At 43.6% G+C, this 26,890-nt stretch overlaps 1 protein-coding gene across 1 annotated transcript in view; it reads left to right on the forward strand.

The window, feature by feature from the left end:
* The window catches only part of L3MBTL4 (L3MBTL histone methyl-lysine binding protein 4), a gene marked incomplete at its 3' end in the record, with an annotated part of 382,269 nt that overhangs the window by 211,518 nt on the left and 143,861 nt on the right, over positions 1-26,890 (forward strand). The window contains 1 exon segment of the mRNA XM_081252127.1: positions 22,277-22,450. Within this exon segment, the coding sequence (XP_081108253.1) occupies positions 22,277-22,450 (174 nt within the window).

A 26,890-nucleotide genomic window follows, 5' to 3' on the forward strand; every position in this document is an offset into this window, starting at 1 on the left:
GGTGGAGAAATGACTTCTCCTTCTGTGAGACAACAGGTCTGGCAGAGAGACATATCAGGATAGTGATGCTGACCTCAAGTTCCTTCTACTAGGATTTATATTTTATGAAAAAACCACGGTTTCATCCTGGAATTAAGCCTGGGACACATCCACCTGCCACACACGTGGAAGAGGCATGGAGTCTGCTGTCAAACGGAATTTGGCCAGGCTTCCGTGCTATTTAAACTAGATTGCACAGTAGATGATAAGTACGATCTTAGGAAGAATGAAGTAGCGGGAACCTACCTGAGCGTCTCCTGAACCCTGACCCACGAGCACTGACACTCAGCCTCCTTCTGTCATCTCTGCCGCCCGCGCGTTGGTCTGAGAATTCTTTGCTGGTAATTCACAAACACTAAACTACGTTTTGAAAAGGGAAGGAAGAGCCAGGCTTTGTTAAGCGGCAGAGTGCTGTCACATGAGAGCACAGGAGCGTCTGGGGCGTCCGCTGCCCTGGGTGGCCGCCCTCCTGCCCCCGTGCCTTCTGCAGGCCCGGCCTCCTCTGGAGAGTCGTCCCAAACACGTCCAAACGTGTTTGCAGACGGAAGTGAATAGGGATTTCAGCGCAGTAACCCTAGCTGCCCGTTTCTAAAAGCTCGAGCTCGCTGCTGCTGGTGAAGGAAACCAGCGCTCTCGCTTTCCTCAGCTGCGACGTCATGCAGTGAACGTCCTTCGTAACTGGCGGGAACTCCGCGGCAGGCTTGCTGGCTGCAGCTCCAGGCGAGGCAAGGATCAGCCTTGTGGAGGGGGCTCTTTGCAGGGAAGGGTGCTGTTCTGGGAAGAGCTGGAGATGCTCAAACGTCTAACTGCACCTCGATGGGAACATTTGTGCCAGCTGATCAAAGTCCCGGCCTTCTGTAGTGTAATCCCCGAAGGATGAGGCCGCCCGTCACATGGGCAGTCACTTCCGACATGAGTTACTAGACAATATTTTAAAATAAGGTCCATAATTGGCGGGTGAAATTCTTATGTGTTTTAAGGGTTTCTTCTGAATAGAATAGCTGGGTACTTCAAAGAAATGCACTGTAGATATTTATGACTTAAAAAATAGTTAAAACAAGAATTTGCATTTATCGTCAGTAAAAAATAAAAGTCTTTAACAGAAATATATCCCCTGGAATGGCTTAGGTGTCTTTCTTTATTCACAGTTTTTATTTGTTCGTTGAACAAGCCTTTATCGAACGCCCTTTATATGCCCAGGGCTGTGCTCTGTGTAAGATCTACCCCGTTTCTAGAAGCTCACAGTCTAGGGAAGGAGATGATGTTGACTAAATGACATGAGAAAGAAAGGTCTGTTGGGGGAGCCACGTCCAGGTGGTCCTATGAGGGTCTCTGAAGCTGGTCTAAGAGTTTCAAGAAAAGTTTCCCAGAATAGATACCTTCCTGTGTCCTGGAGGGTGAATAAGAGTTACCCAAGCAAAGACGGGAAGGAGGGATATTCCAGCTGAGACACAGAACATGTGTGTGTCTGCATGTGCCTGTGGATGTGTACGTGTGTGTGTGTGTGTGTGTGTGTGTGTGTGATTGCACTTAATTTTAATCTCGCATACCTAGAGCCTGGACTTGGGTGGTGATAATGGGGGACAAGGGGGGATGACGAGGCCGACGAAGTGGCCGGTGCTGTTCCCATCGTGGTCCTTTCCAGCCGTCCTGGCTGCGGGCCTTCTTAGCCACTCAGGTAAGAGCTGCGAGTATGGACGTTTCGTCTTGCCTTCGGGTCTGAGCCCGTTCAGCCTGGCTGCTGTCTGTCCTCGGGTTCCTGGGCTGGAGGCCGACTAGTGCCTGTCACTGGCACATCTGATGTAGTGAAAGGAAGGCCTAGCTCTTCCTTCTCGTGTTACTAATATAGAATATTAGGCCTTCTTTCTGTGAGTTTATTGGACGACCTCCAGCTAGCTGGTCCAGGGTGTGGCATCAAGAACACAGCTTTTCTAACAATGTCACAGTGGTTTTATTGTTAACAATCCACTGAGAAAAATTTTTAATGACACTTCAACATTAGGTTTCTGTTGTATGCCAAGATTTTGACATATGATGCTGAATTTAATTATCACAACACACATTTTACGATAAACCTGATCTCCATTTCATAGCTGAGGAAACTGTGGTTGATTTTGGAGAGTTGGCCGTCTTCCTGATTTCCGGGGAGTGGCAGAGCCAGAGTTTGAACGTAGATTGCTTGAGCCCATCATTACGCTGAGTCCCACCTCCCTCTCCCGCTGTTGAAATAAGGATGCCACGCTGCTGAGGGACTTGTATCCCCAGGGACGTGGTTGGGTAGTCAGACCCTCGCACGGGCTCAGCCTTCTGGGAAGTGGGCGAACCTCCCTCACAGCAGCTGTTGCATGGACTTTCTGTGCTCCTTCCTTCCCTACTTCTCCACCTCTTCTGCTCGCTGCTGCAGGCTGGCCTCAGCTCCTACTTCACTGGGAAAGTAAGAACCGTCCGATCATGACTCCCTCCCTCCTGGCAAAACAGAGGAGTCCTTCTCTTGATGGTGCTGATCTCTGAACCCACCCCTGTCCCCCGTCCATCTGTAAATCTGTCCCTCTTCTCCACCCTCAGCCTCTTCTTTTTAAGAGCATCTTCCGCACGAGACCCAAACATGCTTAGAGTATCCTTGGAGAGAAAAACTGTACAGCAGTGGTAATAAATAAACTACACACAAGGAGGTGCCTGAATCTCACAAACTCATCATGTTAAGTGAAGAAGCAAGACCAAAACAATGCATCCAGCCTGATGCCAATTCTATAAAGTTCTGCAACAGGCCAGAGCAAGCAGTGTTGTATGGCGATCCATGCACAGCTGGAAAAACTGTAAAGAAAAGCAAAAAAAAAATGGTAGCAGGAAGGGGTTGGGGCTGGCAAGGGGTACCTGGGGCTTTTGCAGTGCAGGCAGTGCTCTCTTTCTTGGCCATGATGCTGGATAAGTAGGTGTTTGCTTCATAATTATGTTTTAAACAGAACACACATATATTTTGCCCTTTTATATGTAGGAGTTTCTAACAACAACAAAAAAGCATACTAAAATTTAAATGTGCCCGAATCTATTATATTTTTAAAAAATCTTTTCTCAACTCAGGTCCCTCTGTAACGTTTTCCATGCCCCTCCCTTCAGCCCCGGGCACTCTGAGGGGTGGCGTGTGCACCCACCCGCCCCTCCAGCACCCCTTCTGGCCGCTTTGCCCACTGACATGCTCTCCTAGGTCACCCGCAGCCCCCCTTGCTGCTGAGCACCGAGGTCATAAGCCCTCCCAGTCCTGCCTTTCTGCAGCACAGCCGGTTCTGCTGTGACCCCCTCTCTGTGCTGGTCCCCACGGCATCACCTTCTCCCGTCCTGCTCTTCCTCCTCAGTCTCCCTTGGCACCTCTACTGGACCTGCTCTTGAAAGCCTCTGCCTCTGGGTCCTTCCTCGGCTGCCATTCCCCTGGCTCCCCATCAGGAGCCGTGATGCCGGCTGTGGACCGGCCACCAGGAGAGCTCCGCCTGGGCCTCACCTCCCAGAGAGTAAGGCTTTCCTGACATGGGGTGGGACCCAGGGCTCAGGGGGGCTTTCAGGTTCCCCGAGGGTCCAGTGCACACGGGGCTGAAACCACTTTTCCTGGCTCCCCCGGCACACTCTCCTGGTGTCACCTTGTGGACGGCTCCAGCCCGAGTCACTAGGGCAGAGGCCTGTGTGTCCAGCTGCCCCGGCGAGCAGCCGCTTCTGGATGAGTGCCTGGCTCCTGACTCTTGCCGTGTCCAAAGCCTCCTCTCCCACCAAGATTTCCACGATGGGGGGCGCTCCTTTCTCCAGTTACCCCGCTAGCAAAGTGAGAAATCATTCTTGACCCAGTCCCCCCTTACCCCCCGATATTCAGTCATCCACTCAGTCTTGTCCATAGATTCTGCTTCCTCCATGCTCTCCAATGGGTCTGTGTGTTTGTGTCTTCACTGCTGCTCTGGCTCGTGCTTTTCTTCCTCAGTGACCTGCTCGGCGCCCTCCTGGTTGAACCAGCACCTCCACTCTGCTGCCCTGGCTGTGGTCAGGCTGGTCTTTCCCAAATGGGGAGCTGACCCTCTCACCACTCTGCAGAAGCACCGCCCAGCGGCCCTCCTTTCCTTACAAAAACAATTCAAATGGCTTACAAGGCCCACTCACACTCCAGACTGGTACAGGTTCCAGCCTCGCAGTGTCCCCCCCATGTTTCTCTTGCTGCTCGAAACCCTCTCGTGATTCTTGTTCCCAAGTTCCCTTCACTTGGTGACCCCACTCATCACAGGGCAACATGGACATCACTCCTTAGACAGTTTCCATGGCTGCCCCCCTCTCTGTGCCAAGCGCGACCTCCTACATGCCCCTCAGCACAGGGTCCCAACCCCTGGTGTACCTGCCACACGCTTGCAGGCCCTTGGCTTGTCTTTCTCCAGCACTGATGGCATCCCTGAAGGCGGATGGGTTGACCATCACTGAGCCCCACATCCCAGCCAAGTGCCTGGCACACAGGTGGTGGAAAGTGATAAAACAGCTTTCATATGTTTGAAAAAAAATATATTTAAGAATTATAAAGCAATAAATAACAAAAGACATTTTCCAAGTAAATCAAACAGCAGATATTTATTGAGCAACGAGCGATGCAATTCTGGAAATTGGATTTTGTTTCAGTGAGCTTCTTGACTGTCTTAGTCCATTTGTGCTGCTATAACAAAATACCATAAACTAGGTAGCTTATGAAGAGCAGATATGTATTTCTCACAGTTCTGAAGGCTGGAAGTTCAAGGTCAAGGTGCCAGCGCAGCTGTAGCCTGGTGAGAGCCTTCTGCCTGCTTCAGGCTGCCATCCACTGGCTGTGTTCTCACCTGGTGGAACAGGCCAGGCATCTGTGCAGCCTCTTCTAAGAGAACTGATCCCTTCACCAGGGCTCTGCTCCCGTGGCCTGAGCACCTCCCAAAGGCCCCGCCTCCTACAGCATCATGTTGGACGTTAGGATTTCAACATATGAACTGGGGGGAGGGGGACACAAACATTCAGACCACAGCACGGACTAATTATTTATTCCAGAAACATTGTTGAAATACCGCTGTGTCCCAGGCACTACGGTAGAAGCTGCAAGAAGTGATAAAGGGAGTGTAAGACTCTCAAAAGGACCTTGTTGTCTGATGAGGTTGAAAATATAGGAAACATGAATACAGATGATTTAATACAAAGTAGAGGATGATGAGTCTCTTAGAGGAAGTACAGATGAGTACTTAGGGTTTCACGGGAGGGAGAGATTAATTAGTGGTGGAGCCGTCACTGAAAGCTTCCCAGAGGAAGCGATGTTCAGGCTGTAACGTGATTGGAGCAAGCCAGGTGCGCCTGTGGGGGAGGTTGGGAGGGGGAGGGGGGACCAGAAGGGGGGAAGGGGAGGAGGGGCGGGGGTGGTTTCTTGGCAGAGGAACGGCACTGCTCGCCCCCTCCCTCAGTGAGGGCACATCCCAAACACGTGAGCATCGCCTCTCTCCCCAGCTTTACTTACCTGCATCAGAAATACATATTTATCGTGTGTGTGTGTGTGATGTGCATCACTGCACCTCCAATGCCTAGAACAGTTCTTGGCATATGGTGGGTGCTCAATTAATATTTTTGGAAGGAAGGAGGAGAGAAGACAAGAGGGACAGATTTGCATTTGAATTTGGTCTTCATCTCCAAGTAGGTAGACCGTGGATGTTACAGAGGTGATGAAAACGTGTTCCAGATGGCAGGATCCTCCATACTTAGCTTAAGTGTACACTGGAGCAATTTAAAACGCCTTGTTTCATATTTACTATTATCTGGGCATTAAATATACAGTTTTGGAAAAAATAGTTGTGACGGTAAAGTCAAGTTGTCTTCGAGCTGTCCACGATTGGTAGGACAGGAAAAGAAAACTGCCCCAGGAGTGGCACAGAGGAAGGCAGTGGTTTAGTGCTCTTGAAACAGATGAATCAGTGAATACCTCTGAGAAATCCTTTTCCATTCCTCTTGTTTGTATTTACCAAATAAGGAAAAATAGCAATCAGAGGACTCCAACGAGCCTGTGAGAGCCACTATCACATTTTTTTTTTTTTTTTTTTTTTTTTTGCGGTACGCAGGCCTCTCACTGTTGTGGCCTCTCCCGTTGCGGAGCACAGGCTCCGGACACGCAGGCTCAGCGGCCATGGATCACGGGCCCAGCCTCTCCGTGGCATGTGGGATCTTCCCGGACCGGGGCACAAACCCGTGTCCCCTGCATCGGCAGGCGGACTCTCAACCACTGCGCCACCAGGGAAGCGCCCACTATTGCATATTTACTTGTGATTCCTCCAGTATTTTGGAAGTGAAATGTTCCATAAATACAAGTTGTTACTCCTTGGTTTTCATTTGCTTTTTTTCACACATCCCTCCAGTTTTATCTGTGTCATAGCTTTACTTTAAATGCAACAAAGCTCTATCGGTTTTTGTGGTTATACAATAGCATTTTTGAACTATTTTGAATATGCTTTCTTTTTTGAGCCTTCGTTCTCTTCTGTCACAGTTTCTGAAAAGAGAAGGAGCAATTCCCATTTCAGTGTACGACTACGTTAGCCTTTAATTCTAATCAGATAAAACTCAGACACGCATAAAACATGAGAGAATAGTCTTTGTTCCTCCAAAGACTCCTGCCCACCTTTGTTTTGTTATCAGTATATCCGATTCTATAAAGTATTTTCTCATAATTTTCTCTCTCCTGAAATTGCTTTTTGGGAAATATCGAGTGAAAGATGCAATAAATATACAAACAAATTGAATTAAATATGAAAGACGGCTGACTTTGGCTCTGTTCCTCTGATGTGCTGGGGAGTTAACCAGGCACAGTTCATTAACACTAATGGACAAATTCTTCATTTACCATGAACATCTCCAGACATTGTAGGGCAAGTTCTCCCCCTAATTCACTATATAACTCGGTTACTTCTAAATGTACTAAGATTCAAAAAGGAGGTATTTTATCAATCATGCATCTTAAAGATTACTTCTCACTAATTTAAATATGAATTCCTTTGAGAAGAGACATCCTCTCCAAAAACCAATTCTTTCTATAAATATATCTATGACATCCTAGGCGCTATAGTTTTCCTTAAGTTTCCAGATAATAAGAGAATATACCTGCCATATTTTAAATATAACTTACATTCATTTTGTGTTTTAAGTACTGCTCAAGATTCAGAAAACAAAAATTGTTTTTCTTAATTTGACTCAGAAATCTATATGGAGTAGAGATTTCAAAATATGCACATCCCTTGCAACGCGGAGATAGAATTACTCGATATCAACGTAGAACAAAGCTCAGACAGAGAACATGGGCAGGGAAAGGCTTTCATGCAACCAAAGAGTGTGCACACGGCCCATGAATGTTCCTTATAGGCTCTAGACTGTGACACACTCCACCGAGATACTTCTGAAGACGTGGTCAAGCACTCGTGTATGTGTGTAGAAACTGACTCGTAAATGTGCTGATGTGACATATCAGAGACAATATTTATTTGCTCTATCTCCAAAAGGTTAAAGTTTGAAACCATAGGGGTCTCGGGCGTAAATGGGATTAGAGTTTTCCCTCTGGAAACAGAGACACTCCCAGCCTGCAAAGGGCTTAGTGAATACTGAGCTATCATACTTCACCACCTTCAAATCATCTCTTTGCACTTAAAGTAAAAATTCACTTTAGGGGCTTCCCTGGTGGCGCAGTGGTTAAGAGTCTGCCTGCCGATGCAGGGGACGCAGGTTCGTGCCCCGGTCCGGGAAGATCCCACATTCCGCAAAGCGGCTGGGCCCATGAGCCATGGCCGCTGAGCCTGCGCATCCGGAGCCTGTGCTCCGCAATGGGAGAGGCCACAACAGGGAGAGGCCCGCGTACCGCAAAAAAAAAAAAAAAAAAAATTCACCTTAGGACACATCTCGGCTCTGCAGCCCAACGCCTAAGAGGGTCACCCCTCTGTCACACTGAGTTTGCAAACTGGTTCTGGATGTAAATTCTGTTAGCAGTGGCGCCCGTGGGGTACCAAGAAGGCACGGTGGCCCTCTGCTTTTCTTCTCTTTGCTTCAGTGGAAAAAGAAAATATTAGAAAGAGACCACAGGAAGGTATGAAAAAGTAATGCAAACCGCTGCCATTTCTAAAGAAACTGAGACGGTCAGGAGAACTGGATCTGTTGGCGACTCTCTGTATGTTGAGACTCAGACTGGCCCAGGCATTTTCTGGACTCACGGCAGCCTCTGGGGGCTGTGAAGTTAGTGAAAGTATGGGCCACATTTGTTTGTATCTGCACATGTGCATCTGTCAGCTAGAGAATCTACGATGTTCAGCAGATTCTCAAAAGGATTTCGACTCCAAACAGGCTCTGAAATACTATTTATTAATCCCTCAGAAAGGACCTGCAGGGGAGAGAGCACATCTCAGAGAGTGAGGCTGGCAGGAGACAGGTCATCCCAGACAGCAAAATGCGAGCTCCGTGACAGTGCTGGTGACAGTGACCACACTGTCCACTGTGCATGGACACACTTGCATCAGTCATGCCCACAGACATGGTATAAACAATAAAACCAGAAGGAAATAGAGAAAACTATTGATGGTTTGCAATGGGAAAACATCTACTAACATTCTGTACTAGAAGGTTTATCATTTGTCAATTATATATGATAATTTTTCTAAGAACATAAACTTCAGTATATAGTTTACAATCTAAAATAAGGACAAGTCAAACCTTGTTCAGGTCCTAAGGTAGTAAAATTCCTAGTAATTTTCATGGTCTAAATAGATAAGTAAACCTTGCATATGGATAGAAAGCATGGAGTAGAAATTGAAGTCTGACACACTGTCAAAAGTAAAACTTAATGAGTCAATAGAGATTTAAACAATTTTAAAAAATCCAACAAAGTGAACATCTAGAACCTGAAGTTTCAAAGAAACTTCCAAAGAACAACCACCTCGAGGGTAAAGTCATGGGTTGATTTCATCCTTTCATCTTTCCTGTCAAGTGCTGCTTTAAAAAGTGGCCCACGACTGGTCGAAAAAGAAACCGAGTCTTTATCAGGGAGAAGCCAATGTATGATACCACTGAGAAGGGTTCATATTTTAGACTCAGAAGAAACCCTGAGTTACCTGCACTAGTTTCCTTCCTCTGGAACATCTCTGCCTTCAACTCTCCCAAAAACACGCATCTGCACAGACTCCCAGTCCCTTGGAAGCTTCAATACCCAAGCACAGGAGGAGGCTGGGAGTGGAGATGCCTCCCCAGAAAGCTCCGGGGAGGGAAGGGAAGTGACCAGCACAGCCCTGCTCCGCGTCTGAGTCCGGGAACAGCCCACCTGCCCCGAGACTGACTCTGCTTCACTCGGTTCTCAGAACGGGCTGCCAGTCAGTGCCTCTAGCTCTGAGATCCGGTTCTACAGAATCACACTGAGTGGTTTAAGGGCCTGAATAATCTATGCTATTGCAAACTGGACCTAGTTCCAGCTTTCTTAGATTGCAAAACTAATGCATATACAGAGCTTAAAATGCCAGCTTACCTAGACAGATTTGCCAACACACACATACAACTGGAACATTTCTATTGAAACTATGTATGTTTGTACGAGCAAGTTTTTAAAAGATGGTAATTAACAAAATTAAAGACAAAAGAACATTTTTCGGCCTTTTCAAATACTGTCTACCCTCAGGGCCATGCCGGAGCCCCACCTCCTGCCTGGCCCCCTCCCCTCCTCTCCCCCGGCCTCACCAGCCGTGTCTCTCTTGTGTGAAGGGTGCTCTTCAGCAGGAAGTCACACGTGCTCACACCGCCATAAGGCTGTTAGGAAATCTGTCCCCAGCCTGCTGCAGCTAGAGGCTATGGACCCCTCGGACTGCTCCTCCGGTGCCTGGCTTCGCTGGGGGCAACGCGGGAGGGCCAAGGCCTCCAGCTCAAAGCAGAAGACCCCCGAAGTCCCGGTGTGTGCTGGCCTTCTCACTCTGAGAGGCTGTCTGTCCCTGCTCACCTGCAGAAGGAGTCCAGAAGGATCCCTCAGTCCTGCGGTTTAAAAGGTTAGCAACAGAGGACATTATCTTAGCCCCACCTGTACCATCACACTCAAGACATTTATGTTTCAGTGTCTGACTCCCAGATTAAATAAGTCTCCGAGCCCCACTGGCTATTTTTCTACAATATGAGTCAGAACCAGCTCTTCCTGCTTGCTGTCCACATCCCGCCCCCCTCACCCCCTGATCCCTGAGGCTGGCCCTCTCTCGGCCAGAGCTGCCAGGATAACCTTCCCGACCTTTGACCTTTCTTTTCCAGTTCAAGAACCTCCCACATCTCCAGGCAGTTGAAACTCTTGGGGCCCCCATATGGTGAGGAAGTGTCTCCACACCTCTGCTTCCCAGCCCAGTTGGTCTCCTCCCGGGATCGTGCATCTCTGTCTCCACGCTTGGGACTGATGGAGGCCAGTCCTATTTCAAGAACCTGCCCCTGTGCCCTCCTCGGTCCTAAATTAATAAACAACAGCAGCAAGAGCAAAAACAATTTTATGAAAACGTTCCCTCCCCAGATTTTATTTATTTAATGAAATAATGCATATAATGTGATACGCACTTATCATGCCTGGATACATATTAAACGTTTAAGAAGTATATATTCCTATTGTTATGGTTATATCAGTATTAAACATGTACCATGCATAATAACAACAAACCACAATATAATATCCACTGCTTTTGCGATTTAGATTTTTAATTCATTTGTTTTTGACCCTCGGGTCAAAGTCCCTTGGGGTAGGCGCTTTACAGTACTCTGGGTCCTGTAACGGCTAGTACAGAGCTGTGCACGCAGTGGCGTCCGGTCAGTGTTCATGGATGGAATGAAGCGGCCACAGCTCTGCCTCGTACCCCCGGCCTTCACTCACACGGGGCTGCTTGGACTCCTGTGTAGCCGGGTTAGGTGGAATGTTTTATTTGGCTGTGTGTAGATGGAATGTTTGTGTGTATGTGGGTATGAATATTTAAATTCTCATTTAAAAACACGCTAGGGTGGAATTCAAAATCTTTTTCTGGCAGAAAATCAAGCCTGTCTCTTCTCTATTTTCTTCTCCTTTCTCATGATTTTATAAATTACAGCTTGTCCCAATAAAAAATTATCCAGATGGTCAGTTCTTCACGTTACATTTTATTCCATGCAGAGAACGTGTCTTTGTTTCTAAAGAATTCCTTTCTTGCCACATGTTCTATTCTTGCAGCAACTCAGTAAATTTTGGAATGAAATTGAAAAAAAAAAAAACCTAAACAGCTTAAGTTCTTTCAAAGTGTTCTAATTTCCCTACTTTTTTTTTTGTATAATCAGCAGTGCCAAAGATGTTATATAAATTTATTAACATCATCAATATCCATTTGGCAAAGCACCTACCACGTACAAGGTGATGTCAGGTATTCCATCATTTTTATTTGTGTTTAATGTACTCAAAGAAAAGTCTAGGGACTTCCCTGGTGGTGCAGTGGTTAAGAATCCACCTGCCAATGCAGGAGACACAGGTTCGAGCCCTGGTCCAGGAAGATCCCACATGCCGCGGGGGAGCTAAGCTCGTGCACCACAACTACTGAGCCTGCACACTTAGAGCCCATGCTCCGCAACAAGAGAAGCCACTGCAATGAGAAGCCCGCGCACCTCAACGAAGAGTAGTCCCCGCTCACCGCAACTAGAGAAAGGCCGCGTGCAGCAACAAAGACCCAACACAGCACTAAATAAATTAAGAAAGAAAAGTCTAATCCCAGAGGCGGTTTGGCATAGTATTTCAAAGCCTAGATCTGGATTGAGGCTGCCTGGGTTTCAACCCCATCTCTACAACTTCCTAGCTCTGTGGCCTTGCATGACTTACTTCACCTCTCTGTGCCTCAGTTTCTTCATCTATAAAATGCAGGTAATAATAGTACCTATTTTACGGTATATTGTGAGGCTTGAAAGAGTTAACATATAAAGAGAGCTTACATCAGGGTATAGCACAGAGTAAAAACTGTAGAACTATAGTCTGTTTTAGATATTATTATGAATATTAGACTAATCAAGTTGTGTTTTGATGGTATTCTCTCTTTAAATTTTTAAATAATTTTACTGCCTAAATTTAGTAGAAATAAAAAATCTATGTATCTAGTCTAGATTAGTCTGGTCATCTTATGTAAAATATTCTACATGTTGATTCCCAATAACTAATAGTTGAAACAAATTACTCAGACCATATTTCAGAATAGCTTATGGCAGAAAAAGTAGTATTGAATCATATTTTCTTGAAAGAAATAAGTGTTCATCTTTATCCGCGGTTACATGGATGCCCCCAACCTTTAATATCTCAATGTTGTTTATTTAAATTAAAAAACACAAGTTTTTAGACAGCTCCCTTCAAGATTTAGTGAGATTCCTAATGTTTGTTCTTATTTCTAATTAGGATGGTATTGCTTTAGACACATTAAATTACAGTAGACGTTTGCCTTTGGTGTGTTAACTAATTTAGGGGGAAGAGAATTGACAATATATTCAATATGGAGCCTGCCTATAAGTATTTGAACCTACAGAAGAGGTTTTATTTGCAGACTGTGGAATGATAAAAGGTCACCTCTTAAAATAGCGATCCAGAATGTATGCTCAGTAATTCTCCAAAAGACTCTCTAATGCATCGCTTACAGGGGAGGGAGGGGCAGCCAGACTCTGGCAAATCCTCTTGTATCTGTTAGAGTTTGGAGGACTTAGGTCGAAGGATGCTTTGTTCTCTGATGTGGGCTACTTTGGTTTTCCTTTTCCATCACACAGACTACACTCCTAAACTTAGCTCATAGGTTTGTCAAGTTGACTGAGTTGTGACTGGAGAACATCTCAAGACAACATGTGAATGCCCTGTTGACACTGAGTCAATATTAGCATTTAACATGAGGGTTAGATGCGTGTGGGTATATGTAAATATACACATATGTAAACATACCCTCATGCATACCCAAATAACTTTTACAATTTCACTTAAATTGAATTTAAAGCCATCCAAAAGATGGGATTATTTCATTATGATCCATAGCCAAAATATATACCTTTAACTTATGGATAATTTTTTTTTTTTTTTTTTTGTGGTACGCGGGCCTCTCACTGTTGTGGCTTCTCCCGTTGCGGAGCACAGGCTCCGGACACACAGGCTCAGCAGCCATAGCTCACGGGCCCAGCCGCTCCGCGGCATGTGGGATCCTCCCGGACCGGGGCACGAACCCGTGTCCCCTGCATCGGCAGGCGGACTCTCAACCGCTGCGCCACCAGGGAAGCCCTATGGATAATTTTTAAAAATTATGCTTGGAGCATTTTTGAGTTGAACTGTTCTCCAGGTGCTCCTCAGACAACTGTCCTGAAAAAGACTTTCACTTCTAAGAGAAATTTTGCTTTAAAACAATGCGTATTTATAAAAAGAGAAAAAACACTTTTAAGACCTTTGCAGAAATTAAATGTATTTCAAACCAGAATATTCCAATTTAAAATGCATTTGACAGTTTACGCTATAAAAAATAATATTGACATATTCATACCACTTAACCAAAATATTAAAATTAAAAGGGTAAAAACAACTGATAGTAACGGAAACACTCATCATAATAATGGAAACATACACTTACCACTTGAAATTGTTTTGATTGGATTAATAATGTAGCATATTCATCACTTTACTATTTAATTTACTGCTTAATGTTAACTATGTTGATAATATTCTGTTAGAAATTTTAAACTGTAGATTCTGTCTATCAGATCTCCATGTATAGATTATACAAGTTACTTAGTACATTAAGCTGGTTACAGCATAAAATTTTAAAGGCCATTAGTGTGCAATTTAGTATACGATCATATTCCTTGAGAATAGTTTATACCTTGGAAGTTTCTAGTAACAGTACACTAAAGTACTTTAGAGGAAAGAGACAGACACACACACTTTAACCTTCACTCTTGATGCATGTTTCCTTCCCTGTGTAGTTTACTGAAAATATTAACTACAACAGAACAGTTCAGGTAACATTTTTGCACACAATCAAAGGGTATCTCCTAATGCATACCAAGTAAATGTCATATGTTGGATCTGACTTTTTGGTATTAGAACTGACATTAATGAAATGACTAAGCTCATATCTCTAATGAAACAAAAATAAGTGTAGATTGCATTTAATTTTTATCTATTTCTGTATACATCAACAGGGTTCATAACCTTGGGATGTACTCTAGTCTTTAGCAGTTTAAAATCTGTGAATATTCCAAATACCATATCAGGATCCCAGTAGGCTAGGTTGTGATGGGGGCCAAGTCCTCTCCAGGAGGGGGCTGGTTCTCCACCTCTGCAGTTGGGCCTTTGTTGTTTCATCTGGATGATGAGTAGAGATGCCAGGAAGCAAAAAGGGGCAGGTGTTTTTTTCTGTAAGGACAGAGGCGCTCCTAGGATGAAAGATTCAATCTGGGGTAGCTAAATAGGGAGACTGGAAAGAGGGGAGCCCACGTGGGCTGACCTGGGGGACATTGATTAAGATAGGAGGATGAGAAATTGAGAGCAAGTCCTGTGATGACTGAGATATTCAGTCTTTATTTTGTAAGTTTTATGCTTGAACAGTTTTATGACTTATTTCTTTAGAAACTGATATGCTGCTTAGGCACAAGATAGCCCAGGTTTATTCAGTTCACGCTGATGTGAACAATAAATATAGCTACAGAAACTTGTTATGGATACACAATATAAAAAGATGTAGATTGTGACATCAGTAACATGAAAAGTGAGAGGAGAAGTAAAAGTATAGTTTTTATATGCAATGGAAGTTAAGTTGTTATCTGCTTAAAATAGGCTGCTATAACTTTAAGATATTTTATGTAAGCCTCATGGTAATCACAAAGAAAAAACCTGTAGTAGATACAAAAAGATAAAGTAATCAAAGCGTACCACAGGGAGGAAAAGAGAAATCGTCAAATTGCAAAGGAAGACAACAAGAGAGGAAGAAAGGAGCAAAGAAAATATAAAACCTTCAGAAAACAATTAACAAGGCATTAATAAGTCCTTCCCTATCAATAATTACTTTAAATGTAAATGGATTAAATTATCCAATCAAAAGACATAGAGTGACTGAATAGATAATAAAACAGGTTCCAAATATATGCTGCCTACAAGAGACTCACTTCAGCTTTAAGGACACAGGCTGAAAGTGGAGGGATGGAAGAAGATATTCCATGAAAATGGTTATCAAAAGAGAGCAGAGGTGTACTTATGTCAGATAAAATAGACTTTCAGTCCAAAACTGTTGTGAGAGACAAAGGTCATCATGTAATGATAAAGTCAATTTATCAAGAAGATATAACAATTGTAAATATATATGGAGTCGCCATTAGAGAACCTGAATTTATAAAGCAAATATTAACAGAAGTAGAGCGAGAAATAGATAAATGGAAATTTTAGAATGAAAAATATAATAACCACAAATAAAAGGGATCATTAGTATTATATTTTGTATCAGAATGACTTTTTTAAGATTAAAAACTCATGAGCATTTAATTTGTGCCAGTCACTCTACAAGGACCTTGCCTAGATTGTCTCATTTAGTTTTCACAAAAATCCCTGTACTGTCACCATTTTATAGATGAGGAAATGAAAAACAAGCCTCTGGTACTAGTAGCTTTAATACAGTTTTCTAGTTCTTATATCTGTGCTTTTCAATGCTTACCTTGAGTAGTAATTCTCTTCTAACTTCCTAGTTGGCCATGTTAACAAGTTTATAATATGTAGGATGATTTTACAGGCTGAATTACTCCAGAGAAAAGTATTTGTATTTATTTATTTTTTATTTTAAATTTTTATTGGAGCATAGTTGATTTACAATGTTGTGTTAGTTTCAGGTGTACAGCAAAGTGAATCCATTATACATATACATATATTCATTCTTTTTTAGATTCTTTTCCCATATAAGTCATTACAGAGTATTGAGTAGAGTTCCCTGTGCTATATAGTAGGTCCTTATTAGTTATCTATTTTATATATAGTAGTGTGTATATGTCAATCAGAAAAGTATTTTTAGAGTCAAACTTGTTTCATCCAACTCTTTGAAGTCTGAGTTACATAGATGTAGACTTCTTTTAACTCTACTTATGAAACTTTTGTTCTTAATATTCATACATTTTTCTTACTGTGTGCATTAAATTTTCTAGTATTTTTAATGACAATTAAGTGACAATATCAGCTATTTTATGGACAAAAGTTAGAAAGTTTACCTGTGATATATCTTGGGTAAACTCACTTTAATATATCTTGGGTAAACTCACTTTTTCCTTTTTTGGGGAGAGGGGGTCAGGTAAACACATTTTAAAGCCTCAGGAATTTGAAGAGAATTGACTCAGACCTTAGAATCTTACATATACCAGTTGGGTTTTGCTCATCTCTGTATTTGAGAACGATGTAATAGGAATTGTGTTATATCCTCAGTAGATATTATAACGTATTCTTGGAACCTTCCTGGTCTATATCCCTGGTCTCTCTCTCTCTCTCTGTCTCTCTCTGTATATATATATATATATATATCTCATTTATACTTGCTCACAATCCTCATAGAAGTAAAATCGGTAACAGTTTAAGTCGTATGTTAGCTTTTAAAAGTTTCCATAGAAAGTATTACAGATATTCTATAATTTCAGTAACCTGCATTTCAGTGTTTATCATGCCTTTCAATACCATTGGCCAAGAAATCAATATTTCCTTAAAAATAAAAGATATTCCTTTAACATACTATGTAAGTTTAAGCTACCCACATATTAAAGTTAAATGGCAGTGGGGACAAATGGTCTTCTGTTCACCTGGTAACATCGTGAGTGGGAGGCGGGTGCTGCTCTTAACGCGACAGGTAGGATGTAGGACCTGCCAGCGGGATGGGGATCTTGGTGTCATCAGGGCCCAAGGCCAGGCTGCAAGGCAGGCAGCATTTACTTACCTTGCTCCCTCCCGTTTCCTGGCTGACCCCCTTTTCTGAGAGTCTCAGCCCCTTACCCTCTGGCAGGGGCAGCATCCAGGACTTTCCTGCCGCCTTTGCTGTGGGAGGCCAACCCCTCAGACAGTCTCTTCCGGGAGCGCTTCCCAATACGAGGCCCCCACTCACTCCAACAAGTAAATTCTTATGTTTTGAACCTCAGCGAAGAGACTTTAGCATGTAACCTCCCAGCTCAGATATGTTGTCTTATCTAGGTCTTAGAAAGAAAAGAATATAACTGGATAATAAAATAATTGAGACTAAAATACAAAAGGCAGTGGGCTTCCCGGAGGGGTGGCTTAGTTGCATTAGAGAACTCTTTACAGTTTAACTACATCCCTAATTCCTGGGCTACGTGAGGGCATATTCCTAGATCAGGGCTCCTCCTGGGAGCTACTTGCCTTTTTCGAATGACTTCGCTTTTGTGGATCAGCAAAAATGTTGTCAACAACCTGACACTCTTCCTGAAATATTGCTGACCTCTGTGATTTTATTTATGTTTTGAAGTGCAGCACCCAAGGGGCTCTTTCATCTTTGCCATTTTGCTTAAATTTGTAATGCCTCCCTACCCTTATAACGTCATGTCACAGAGAGAAAATGCTAATCAGTACTTGGGAAGGGAGGGAATTCAGAGTCTGGAGGAGGCTGCTCTGGCTGGAAGGACCCTGGTGCCTGAGGCCCCTCCGGCCACCCTGACGGTGTAGCTGCACAGGGGTTGGGAAGCTACCAGTTAGGTGTGTGGTGACAGCTTAGTTATAACCTCATGGTCCAGACTGTCCATCTCCCAGGATTTGACAGATCATGGCCCATTATTTCCAGCAAAACAAGGTAGTCGGAGACAAGCAGGAACCACACTTGCTGCTTGGGTATGAGAAGATGAAAACATTGTAGATACAAGATGATCATATGGTTGGATGACCAGAACGTGGAGTCCAAGAGGTTTGGGAATCAGCAGGTGCTATCTAGACTCTTGGAAATGGAGCTGCACAGGAAGAATCCAAGATGAAGGTGGGATCCCAGCCAGTGGGTAAAGCACAGTAGGAGAGAATAATTCAGGGGGAGAAGCACATAGGCGACTGCCAGCTGGTATCGGGGAAGCGGGGGGCCTGGCTGCCTAGGTTGGGATGAGGAGGGAGAGGGCCTCCTAATGAGAGGTGGCCCGGCAAGAGCCAAGGAGGAGCGTAGGGCCTCTGTCCGTCGGGTCAGGACCCGTCCTGAGAATATGAGGAAACTGCACCGACCTGTGGAATCAGGTGCCCCGCTGCGGAAGGAAGGAGAATTCAGAGGCTGAGGACCCTCCCGGGCGTGACACCACCTGCCGTGATTCAGTGCCGGCAGCCCCAGCACCCCCTCCCCGCCCCCTGCCCCATTACAACCAGCAGGGGAGCAGCCAAGGACGCTGCTCCTAAGAGGAGTGCACGACAGTTTTTAAGGAAAAAAATATATACTGATACAGTTTTATTTTTCTGTTTCTCCTCAGATGTTAAAAATTCTACTTAAATATTCTGAAAAACAAAACTAGTATTTTTAATGTCAGCCATTTTAATGTTTCCTTCTATTTATCAAGAGGGCTACTAGGATCTCAGTTTTTAGCTCTCTCCAAAAATCTCTTTTAAAGTTTGTCTGCAGCTGCCTAGCAGTTTTTTGCTTATTTAGCATTTACCCTCTATTCATCTGTCTTGCTGATGAACTTGGGCCTGACATATTTTATAAATTATTTGGTTGAACTGTATAAAATTCCCAATATCCTACTGTCTCTGACTTTTAAAAACTGTATAGTTCCTGCTATCTCTTCCTTCTTTTCCTGCCCACAGCAAACACATGTTGAATTAAGGAGGGATGGGGAGCTGGTCTGCTCCATCAGAAGAACCCCGCCTCCCCCAGGACGCCCTCTCAGACCTTCCCTCCTGGCCTGCAGTTTTCATGCCTCCTTATCTTGGTCCGTTATGAGCTTAAATTTGAATATGCCACTTACCTATCCGTCAGAAGCTATCATTTTACCTTGACCAACAGAGCCTTAAGTCAGAGAAATTTCAGCTTATGTCAGCAATTTTCTAAAAGGACTGTATCTTCAGAACCTTTTCCCCCAGTATTTGGCTAAATCAAAAGTAAGCGTTAAGTAGCTGTATCACACCTAGGACAACCACTTCAGTCAGATTTTTCCTATGTGTACAGATTTACGCAGTCACGTATGTTCTTCCAAACACGCACATACACACACACACACACGTGCACACATGCATGTGTAAGGGTCTACATGTGCAGGAGTGCAGGCTGCCATTTGGGATGTCATCTCTTTAACATAAATATTTCTCTGCATTGAACGCAAGTAAGCACAGTGTTGCAATCCAGAAGCTTGTTCACAGCAGAGCCCAGGTTGAAAATGGTGCAGACAATGCAACCGAAAGCCCCCTCATCCTGTTCCTTTCGTACCTTCCTTTGTCTCCCATCATTATCCTCTTTCAGATTCTCCACCAGCATCTTCTGCAAAATATGTTTTTGTCATTTAATATGGGGTGGGCCAAAAAGTTTGTTTTGGATGTTACGGAAAAACTGGAACGAACTTTTTAGCCAACCCACTATATTCTTTTAAACTTCATGCTTTTTTCTGATCTGTATAATCCTGAGATACTTTCTCATATGCGTCACCTCCCACCATCGAGACATATTCCATTCTACTGATGCTCCGAGGCATTGCATTTAGTTTTGCATGCCTGAGCAGCCGAGAGACAAAGAAGAGCTAGAATGGGATTAGGAAATAAATAAATGTTTAAATGAGTAAAAAGATTGATTAATGAATGAAGATTGAGGGAAACACAGTTTCTCTCAACTTAAGCAAGTACTGAGCAAGAGGATGAATGGTAGCTTCTACAATCCTGGATAGATAAGCCTGAGGACGAGACAGCATGAGTGTCATGCAGTACCAGTCATGTGGGGCAATTACATGAAATTTAGAAAATTCATGACGATAATGATCATTAAAAAATCTCAAATTGGGAGTATGTATTCGATGGATAACAAAGCTTCTGAGTGATAGTGTCTTCATGAAAACTCAGCTGTGCTTAAAATAAACATTTCCCCATCTCCCTTAGGTTAGGCTAATGCCTTTCAATTTTCATCTGTGGAAAGTTCTTTCTAAAAATCTCCCTTAAATCTCATATGCTGCAGCCTAAACCAATTGGTCCTGCTGGAAACTGCTTTATCACCTCTAAACTTCTCACCCAGGACCCAGCATGGGCTGACTTATTTTCCTCTAGACATTAACCGTGGCAAACCCTGTACTGTTTTCCCTGTGAATGCTTGCCTTGGCTACACTTTGCACAAAAATTACATTCCTTTTTTTTTGATGGTGCTAAAAATGTTTTCCCACTTCTGCCCACGTGATTGATGCTAATAATTAAGTGATTGATTTTGGGGTTTCCCAAGAAGGTGCCAGGTAACTTTGGGAAATTGCTTATCCTATGTGAGCCTGTTTTCTAACCTAGAAAAAAATATGTCAATTCCATCTTTGGGTATTTAGTACTAAATATTAGAGATAATATATGTAAAACACCTTGTATTGCAATGGGTCCATGTAAACACTCAATAGGGGTAGCTTTTGTTCTTATTATAAATTGTATTTATTGGTACATATCCAAGCTTCTTCACTAGATTTATATTCTCCAAAGTGCTTAGCATGTAGCACATGCTCAGTTAGTGGGCTGTTGAATCAAAAACGGAATAAACTAAGAAATAGTGCCAATTAATATTAATTACAGAACATGCATCCACAGGGGCGCCCCTGTCTGGCAAAGTACAGGTCCACCCTGGCATGTTGGGCAAGGCTGGTGTTATCAGAACCACCCCATCCCAAAGTCCAGAAGGCCCATTCTAGATACAGGGTGGTACTAAAGTCCTCTGAGGTTAGACTGTGTATAAGTGCTCCCTGGAAAACTCAATCTACTGTAAAACAGAGGGAAACTGCATTGCTCCCTGATTTTATCATGACTTTAAAATAGCAAAAGCAAACTTTCACGTATCAGAAAGGATTTATTATGCACCGTATACCAGCAGATTTATAGTAAACAGGAAGTGAATTCCTAAAAAGAGAGCCAACTGCCAAGATACTGATGCATCTGAGTCTGTGCTCCCCAAATGTAAAGGATGACAGCACTGTCGTATTGAGAGCAGCTACCACTAGTGTGTGTGTGTGTGTGTGTGTGTGAGAGAGAGAGAGAGAGAGAGAGAGAGAGAGAGAGAGAGAGAGAGATTCCTCATGGTCACAACAGCCCGTAGGAGCTGGATCTGATTTTCCCATTTCACTGGAGGGGAACTGGAGCTCAGTGGACCAGCTCCCTCAGGGTTGTGGGCGGGGCACCGTCCTGCCTGGTCAGCCCCTGACAGCATCTGCCTCGTTCCCGGCAGCACAGAGATTGGGGGCCTCTGGGGACAGGAACGTGGGCACAGAAATCTACCGGAGACAACCGATCACCTGTGGCAGGGGCCAGAGCCTCTGCCCTGAGCCTGCTGTCAGCCTCCTAACACATCCTGGAGTCAGGATTCAGCCTTGACTGTGGTCTCTCCTCTTTCACCCACAACTGGCCCTTCACGTTCAAACACAAAACTTCCTAGCTGGTTTCAGGAGGATGAAGCAGTCATCCAGATACAATATTTCTGGATACATGAATGATAAGAAGTAAAAGCATGATATTCTCTGATACTGGTAAAGATGTTTAGTTACCCCATAGTATTTTGTGATACAGGTAGTCAAATTAGGGCTTGAATATTGGCGGATACAAACTGAGTTAGGTGTTTACATGACATTTTTGTTGCTCCATTGGATGTACATCTTTAGGTGATTCTTAGATTTTTAAGTTTTTTGGTTTTTTTCTTTTTTGGCCTCACGGCATATGGGATCTTAGTTCCCCGACCAGGGATCGAACCCGAGCCCTCTGCGTTGGCAGCATGGAGTCTTAACCACTGGACCACCAGGGAAGTCCCTTAGATTTTTAAGTTTTTTAGATTGTGAAAACCGTATTGCTGATGACTGTACCTGTAATGTCTGCTGGCCGGTATCTATGGTCTGGCGCCTGAGATCTTCGCAAAGGGCAATATGAAAAGAAACTTAACCTGAGTGTGTCCAGTGAAAGGAGAATGTCTCTATTCAGCTTTTCAATATTGGATGTACGTCTGTTCCAATGACAGTACAGCCCTGATGTATCACCCTAAACTGACGCCTGTGCTCTCATTTTTATACAAACCAGTGCCTTTGGCTGCCCGTATTCGGACATGAACTTGAAAAAGGAGGCAACGCTTCACGATCGTCTGCGAGAACAAACACAGGCAAATGTGTACTCAGACTCTGCACATTTAAAATCGAAAAACCTCTGTAGTTTGAACTTTAATGGAAAACATGAAAAGGTGAACAGCCAGTCCAGGTAAGGAACTTCTGAAAATGTGAACCAGAGAGTAAAGTGTGTAGAACAGAAAAGAACAAGTGTGTTGGTAATAATAGTTTCTTGTGTTTCTTCAAAATCTTTCTTCTATATATTATTGTGTTCACTGGCTCATAGAATTCATCTAAGCCTTGACATTTATTTTAAAAATATTTTTTCTTACTTCATCCTCGAAAACTTGAATTTACCTCTAAGTGTAGATATTATACGTAGGCAACAGAAAGCAAATCTCACGTGTAAATTCTGTAAGACTCCCTGTATCTCTGGAGTCATCTCACAGGTGGCATCTCTTGGGCATGTGGCCCAGTGTTCGCATCCTCTTGGTCCCATCAGGATCCCCTCGCTCACCTGGTACTTGTCATCTTTAATCCAAAAGTCCCTCAGATACGTTTCCTTGCTCTGAATAGTTGCTGTTTTGATTTATCGATGGCACATCATCCTTTTGTTCCTAAGTGTAAACTTATGACTTTAAGGATCAGTTCTCAATTTTTATTTACTTATAATCATTTTCTAAGAAGCTACAGATGCAACCTTATTTGCTCTTTTTTAACCTAAATGAGTAAATAAATAACATTTTAAGATAAAAGTTTCATCCTCCATGCTGGGAATTATAAACACAGGAGAATCTAATTACAAGTAAACAACTGGAGACCAGACAGAGATGGAGCCATGAAAGGCTCGGCAGAGGTGCTAAGTGGGTGTTTTTCAGGCCCCGCTGCAGGCAGAAGGTGCTGGCGTTCAAGGTTGAGCTTTGGAGGAGCTGCTACGGGAGGGGCTGCTGGTTCTCCAGACCACCATCACCCGCCCCCGACCCCCACCCCAACCCTCACCCAGCCCTGCCCTTCCCGTTCAGCACGTGGGAGAGGAAGGAGCGCGCCTCTCCGCGGGGACAGACTTTCCAGGAACCCCTTTCTGCCCTTTCACCCTTCAGTCCCAGCGTGGATGCTCCTTTACTGCCAAGGTCTGTTCACTGGGAGTGTTTGGCTCCTAGGACACACTTCTCACGTGGAGTTTACATCCTGGACTGTGCATTTTGTTCTTTTTATAGAGTATCTAGGTGACGTTGCATTTTTGTTAAGCAGCTGGTTTTGAGCGTGGTCGCTGTGCACGGGGCCGCCCGTTACCCTCCGCAGCGCGCGCCCCATCCTCTTCCTCCGGGTACCGCGCAGCCCCTCTGCAGCATGTTGTCCTGCGTTTTCTCCTTTGCTGTACACCCACTCCTCTTGCCGGAGCTGTACGGGGTCTAGTTTTTCATTACTGCTTTTCACACCCACACCGTTTACAACTTCAAGTGGCTGAGAGCTCGAACAGCTTTTCCATTTCCTAGTTGAGGGAGTTTTTTCTTTTTTTTTTTAAACTGTTTTCCAAGGAACAGTGCTTGTTTAGTCCAGAGACCAGTGCATCCATTTGCTGTTACTCTTTTTGTTCTGTTATCTTTCTTCCCCCCAAATAAAAACTCAGCCTCTCTTGTAAACATTTTAGACATTCATCCTCAATGTCAAAAGTCAGAGAGAATAAACAGCTCTTTGAACTGCTTTATAAAACAATGATTCCATCGTGTACTCTCGGAGGTGAGCCCGGCCTTTCTCCTCAGCACGGGTGTATGGCTCTCCCGTCCCTAACTCGCCTTTCAATACATTGTTGTGTGCTTTACCGTTGAAGGGTTTTTGCACTGAAATGTGTCAAATAAGCATAATTACTACAGATAGAAAAAGCAGAGAATGTTAGTTGATAACCAAACAAAAAAATTACACATGATCCTCTTCCATCAGATCCTGTTTCACGAATGCACAGAGCTGTGTGAGCGGCTGCGCGGAAGAGGGGGAGTCTCACGGTCCACGTCTCGAATTGTTAAGCCTTTTTTGTCTTTCACATCCCAAGACCAAAGCCATTCTTGCACTCCAATCCCCGTCCTCTTTTTGTTTAAACCAGTCATCACGACAAAACGATGTTCGGGTCAAGTGGTCTTGGCAGTAGTGCTCACTTTGACCTGCTTCCATCCCCATGACCTCCTGTTCACGGTCCAGAATTCCAGCTCAAGGAAAAAAAGAGAACAAGGAAATCGACATGGAAGAATATGTAGGCTAATGACGGAGCAGCTAAAATTTATTTCAACTCTTTTCACAGTTTATTTGTGGTCATCTCCTGAGGCTGCCTCTCCTCTAACCCAAACCTTTGCTCTTAAAATCACAAGATACCATGTACAGGTGGAGGAGAATGTTTAAATCCCATCTCTCCTCTTCTGCATGCTGAGGAAAAATAATTTGTGGTTGGCACATGTCCAAGGATAGACAAGAGGGTGAAATTAGTGAAAATCAGGGTTTTAATTTCCTCTGGCGTCCAGCGCATCCATGGTCACCAAGCCCTGGACAGGCCTGCTCTAACTTCTTATACAAGCAACACTGTCATCTTAGTATCTCCAGACTTCTTGCAATTCCAGTGCAAAATATAAAATTATCTCTTGACCTTCTTCCAAAATCAATTAGATGCTGCCCAAAAGTTTAGGGAATTTTGTATTTTCCTTAACTGCATCCCAGTTTTGTGTTTAGTTTTAAAAAGCATGTTTGTTCTCATGTTAATCTTTGGAGAGGGAGTTATTATTAGTAAATTTTAAGTCTCCGTGATTTAGTAGTGGAAACAGTCTATTTATGTTCACGTTTTCTTAGTAGGGGGTCAAGTTATGAATTCGAGTGCATTATATACTACTAAATGTTTATAGGATTCATCTTCATAGTAGTACGATTGCATGTTAATATAAGTTTAAAGAGTCAGATTCACAATAGGTCGCCATTACTGAAAAACTGTTAGGCTGTGGGCTTCCTGGTGGCGCAGTGGTTGAGAGTCCGCCTGCTGATACAGGGGACATGGTTTCGTGCCCCGGTCCGGGAAGATCCCACGTGCCGCAGAGCGGCTGGGCCCATGAGCCATGGCCGCTGAGCCTGCGCATCCGGAGCCTGTGCTCCGCAACGGGAGAGGCCACAGCAGTGAGAGGCCCGCGTACGGCAAAAAAAACCCCAAAAACAAACAAACAAACAAACAAAAACTGTTATGCTGTAAATATATTCCCTTTTTTGGTGCTAGTAGAGTGATTAGTACTATATTCATGGTGCATTAAACGGAGGCAAATGACCTTAACACTTGGGCGTCTTTCATCTGGGAACATACTCTAGGGTGGATACCTTAATTTGTTTGACAGTTTATAGTTTTCAGATACATTACCTTTAAAGTTTCCCATAATCTTGTGATTTAGGCAAAACAGACATTATTGTCGTTATATTGTATATGTTGTATATATAGTATTGTCACTTATTGATGAAGAAGTAGAGGTTCTTACTAGTAGCTAATCCAGGACATAAGTCTTCTGGTTAAATCCAGCATATTCTAGTTCAGTAAACTGATAATAGTAACAAGAGATTTATCGACAATAATACTAATACTGATACCACACACTTAGCTTGTGCTGCAAAGCATCATGCTGAACAATTCATATACATGGTCTTGTGAATTTTATTTAATCCTCACAACAACTCTGTGCGTGGAAAGTATTCTGACTCTGGTTTTATAATGTAGGCACCTGAAGTTTCAGAGAGGTTAGGCAAAGTGTGCAGGACCACACAGATAATTAGTAGAAAAGGTGGGGTCTGAGTCCAGAACTACCCGACCCTAAATCCTATACGTGCTTTCAATGGCATCAGGCTGGCAAAAGAATGGCAGTTGGAGGCTCTGAGAATGCCTGGCTGGGTTTATATTTAGACTTTCTACTGCTCTTCAGGATTCTCAGGGTTATCTTGTGAGGCATTTATTTCTTATTTTGTGAAAACAGAACTACTCAAGGGGAAGAATCTCAACCATGTTTGCCCCAGACTGTTTATTCTTATGTATACTATATAATGCAAGACTTCCACCTGAACACGTTTCTTTGTAATAGGTACTAAAGGCTTCGATCTGCAACAAGGGAATAAAATTATACTCATTAGACAGTTTCATCATAAGAAAATTACTTGAAATGCAGCTGTCCCCCCACACACCCTATATTATGTTAGCTGGCTTCCCCGGGCCAGTGTAGGACATTTTTTCCAGGCCCCCTTCCCATCCACCTGGGTATTCTTTAATAACAACTTCTGCCTCTAACTTACACAGTCGGCAGGACCATTAGTTAAAAGAGCTGTCATATTCAATCACGGCTATTAAGAAAACCTAAGAAAATGCCTAATAAAGCTCACTTTGTTTTTCCTAATGCCTGCCATGTTATAAATTTTACGTACTTCCCAAAGGCCTATATTGACAATAAAAATGGCAGGGAAAAATTATGGTAATCACAGAGGATGGCAGGCAGTGGAGTACTTCCTTAATGATCCTTGTAATAAAGTGCCCAGCTCTGAGCCAACTAGTTTGTTTGCACGACTCAGATTACCTTCTATG

This window comes from Mesoplodon bidens (genome assembly GCF_964165515.1).
Source record: "Mesoplodon bidens genome assembly, chromosome: 13".
NCBI classification, from domain to species: Eukaryota; Metazoa; Chordata; class Mammalia; order Artiodactyla; family Ziphiidae; genus Mesoplodon; species Mesoplodon bidens.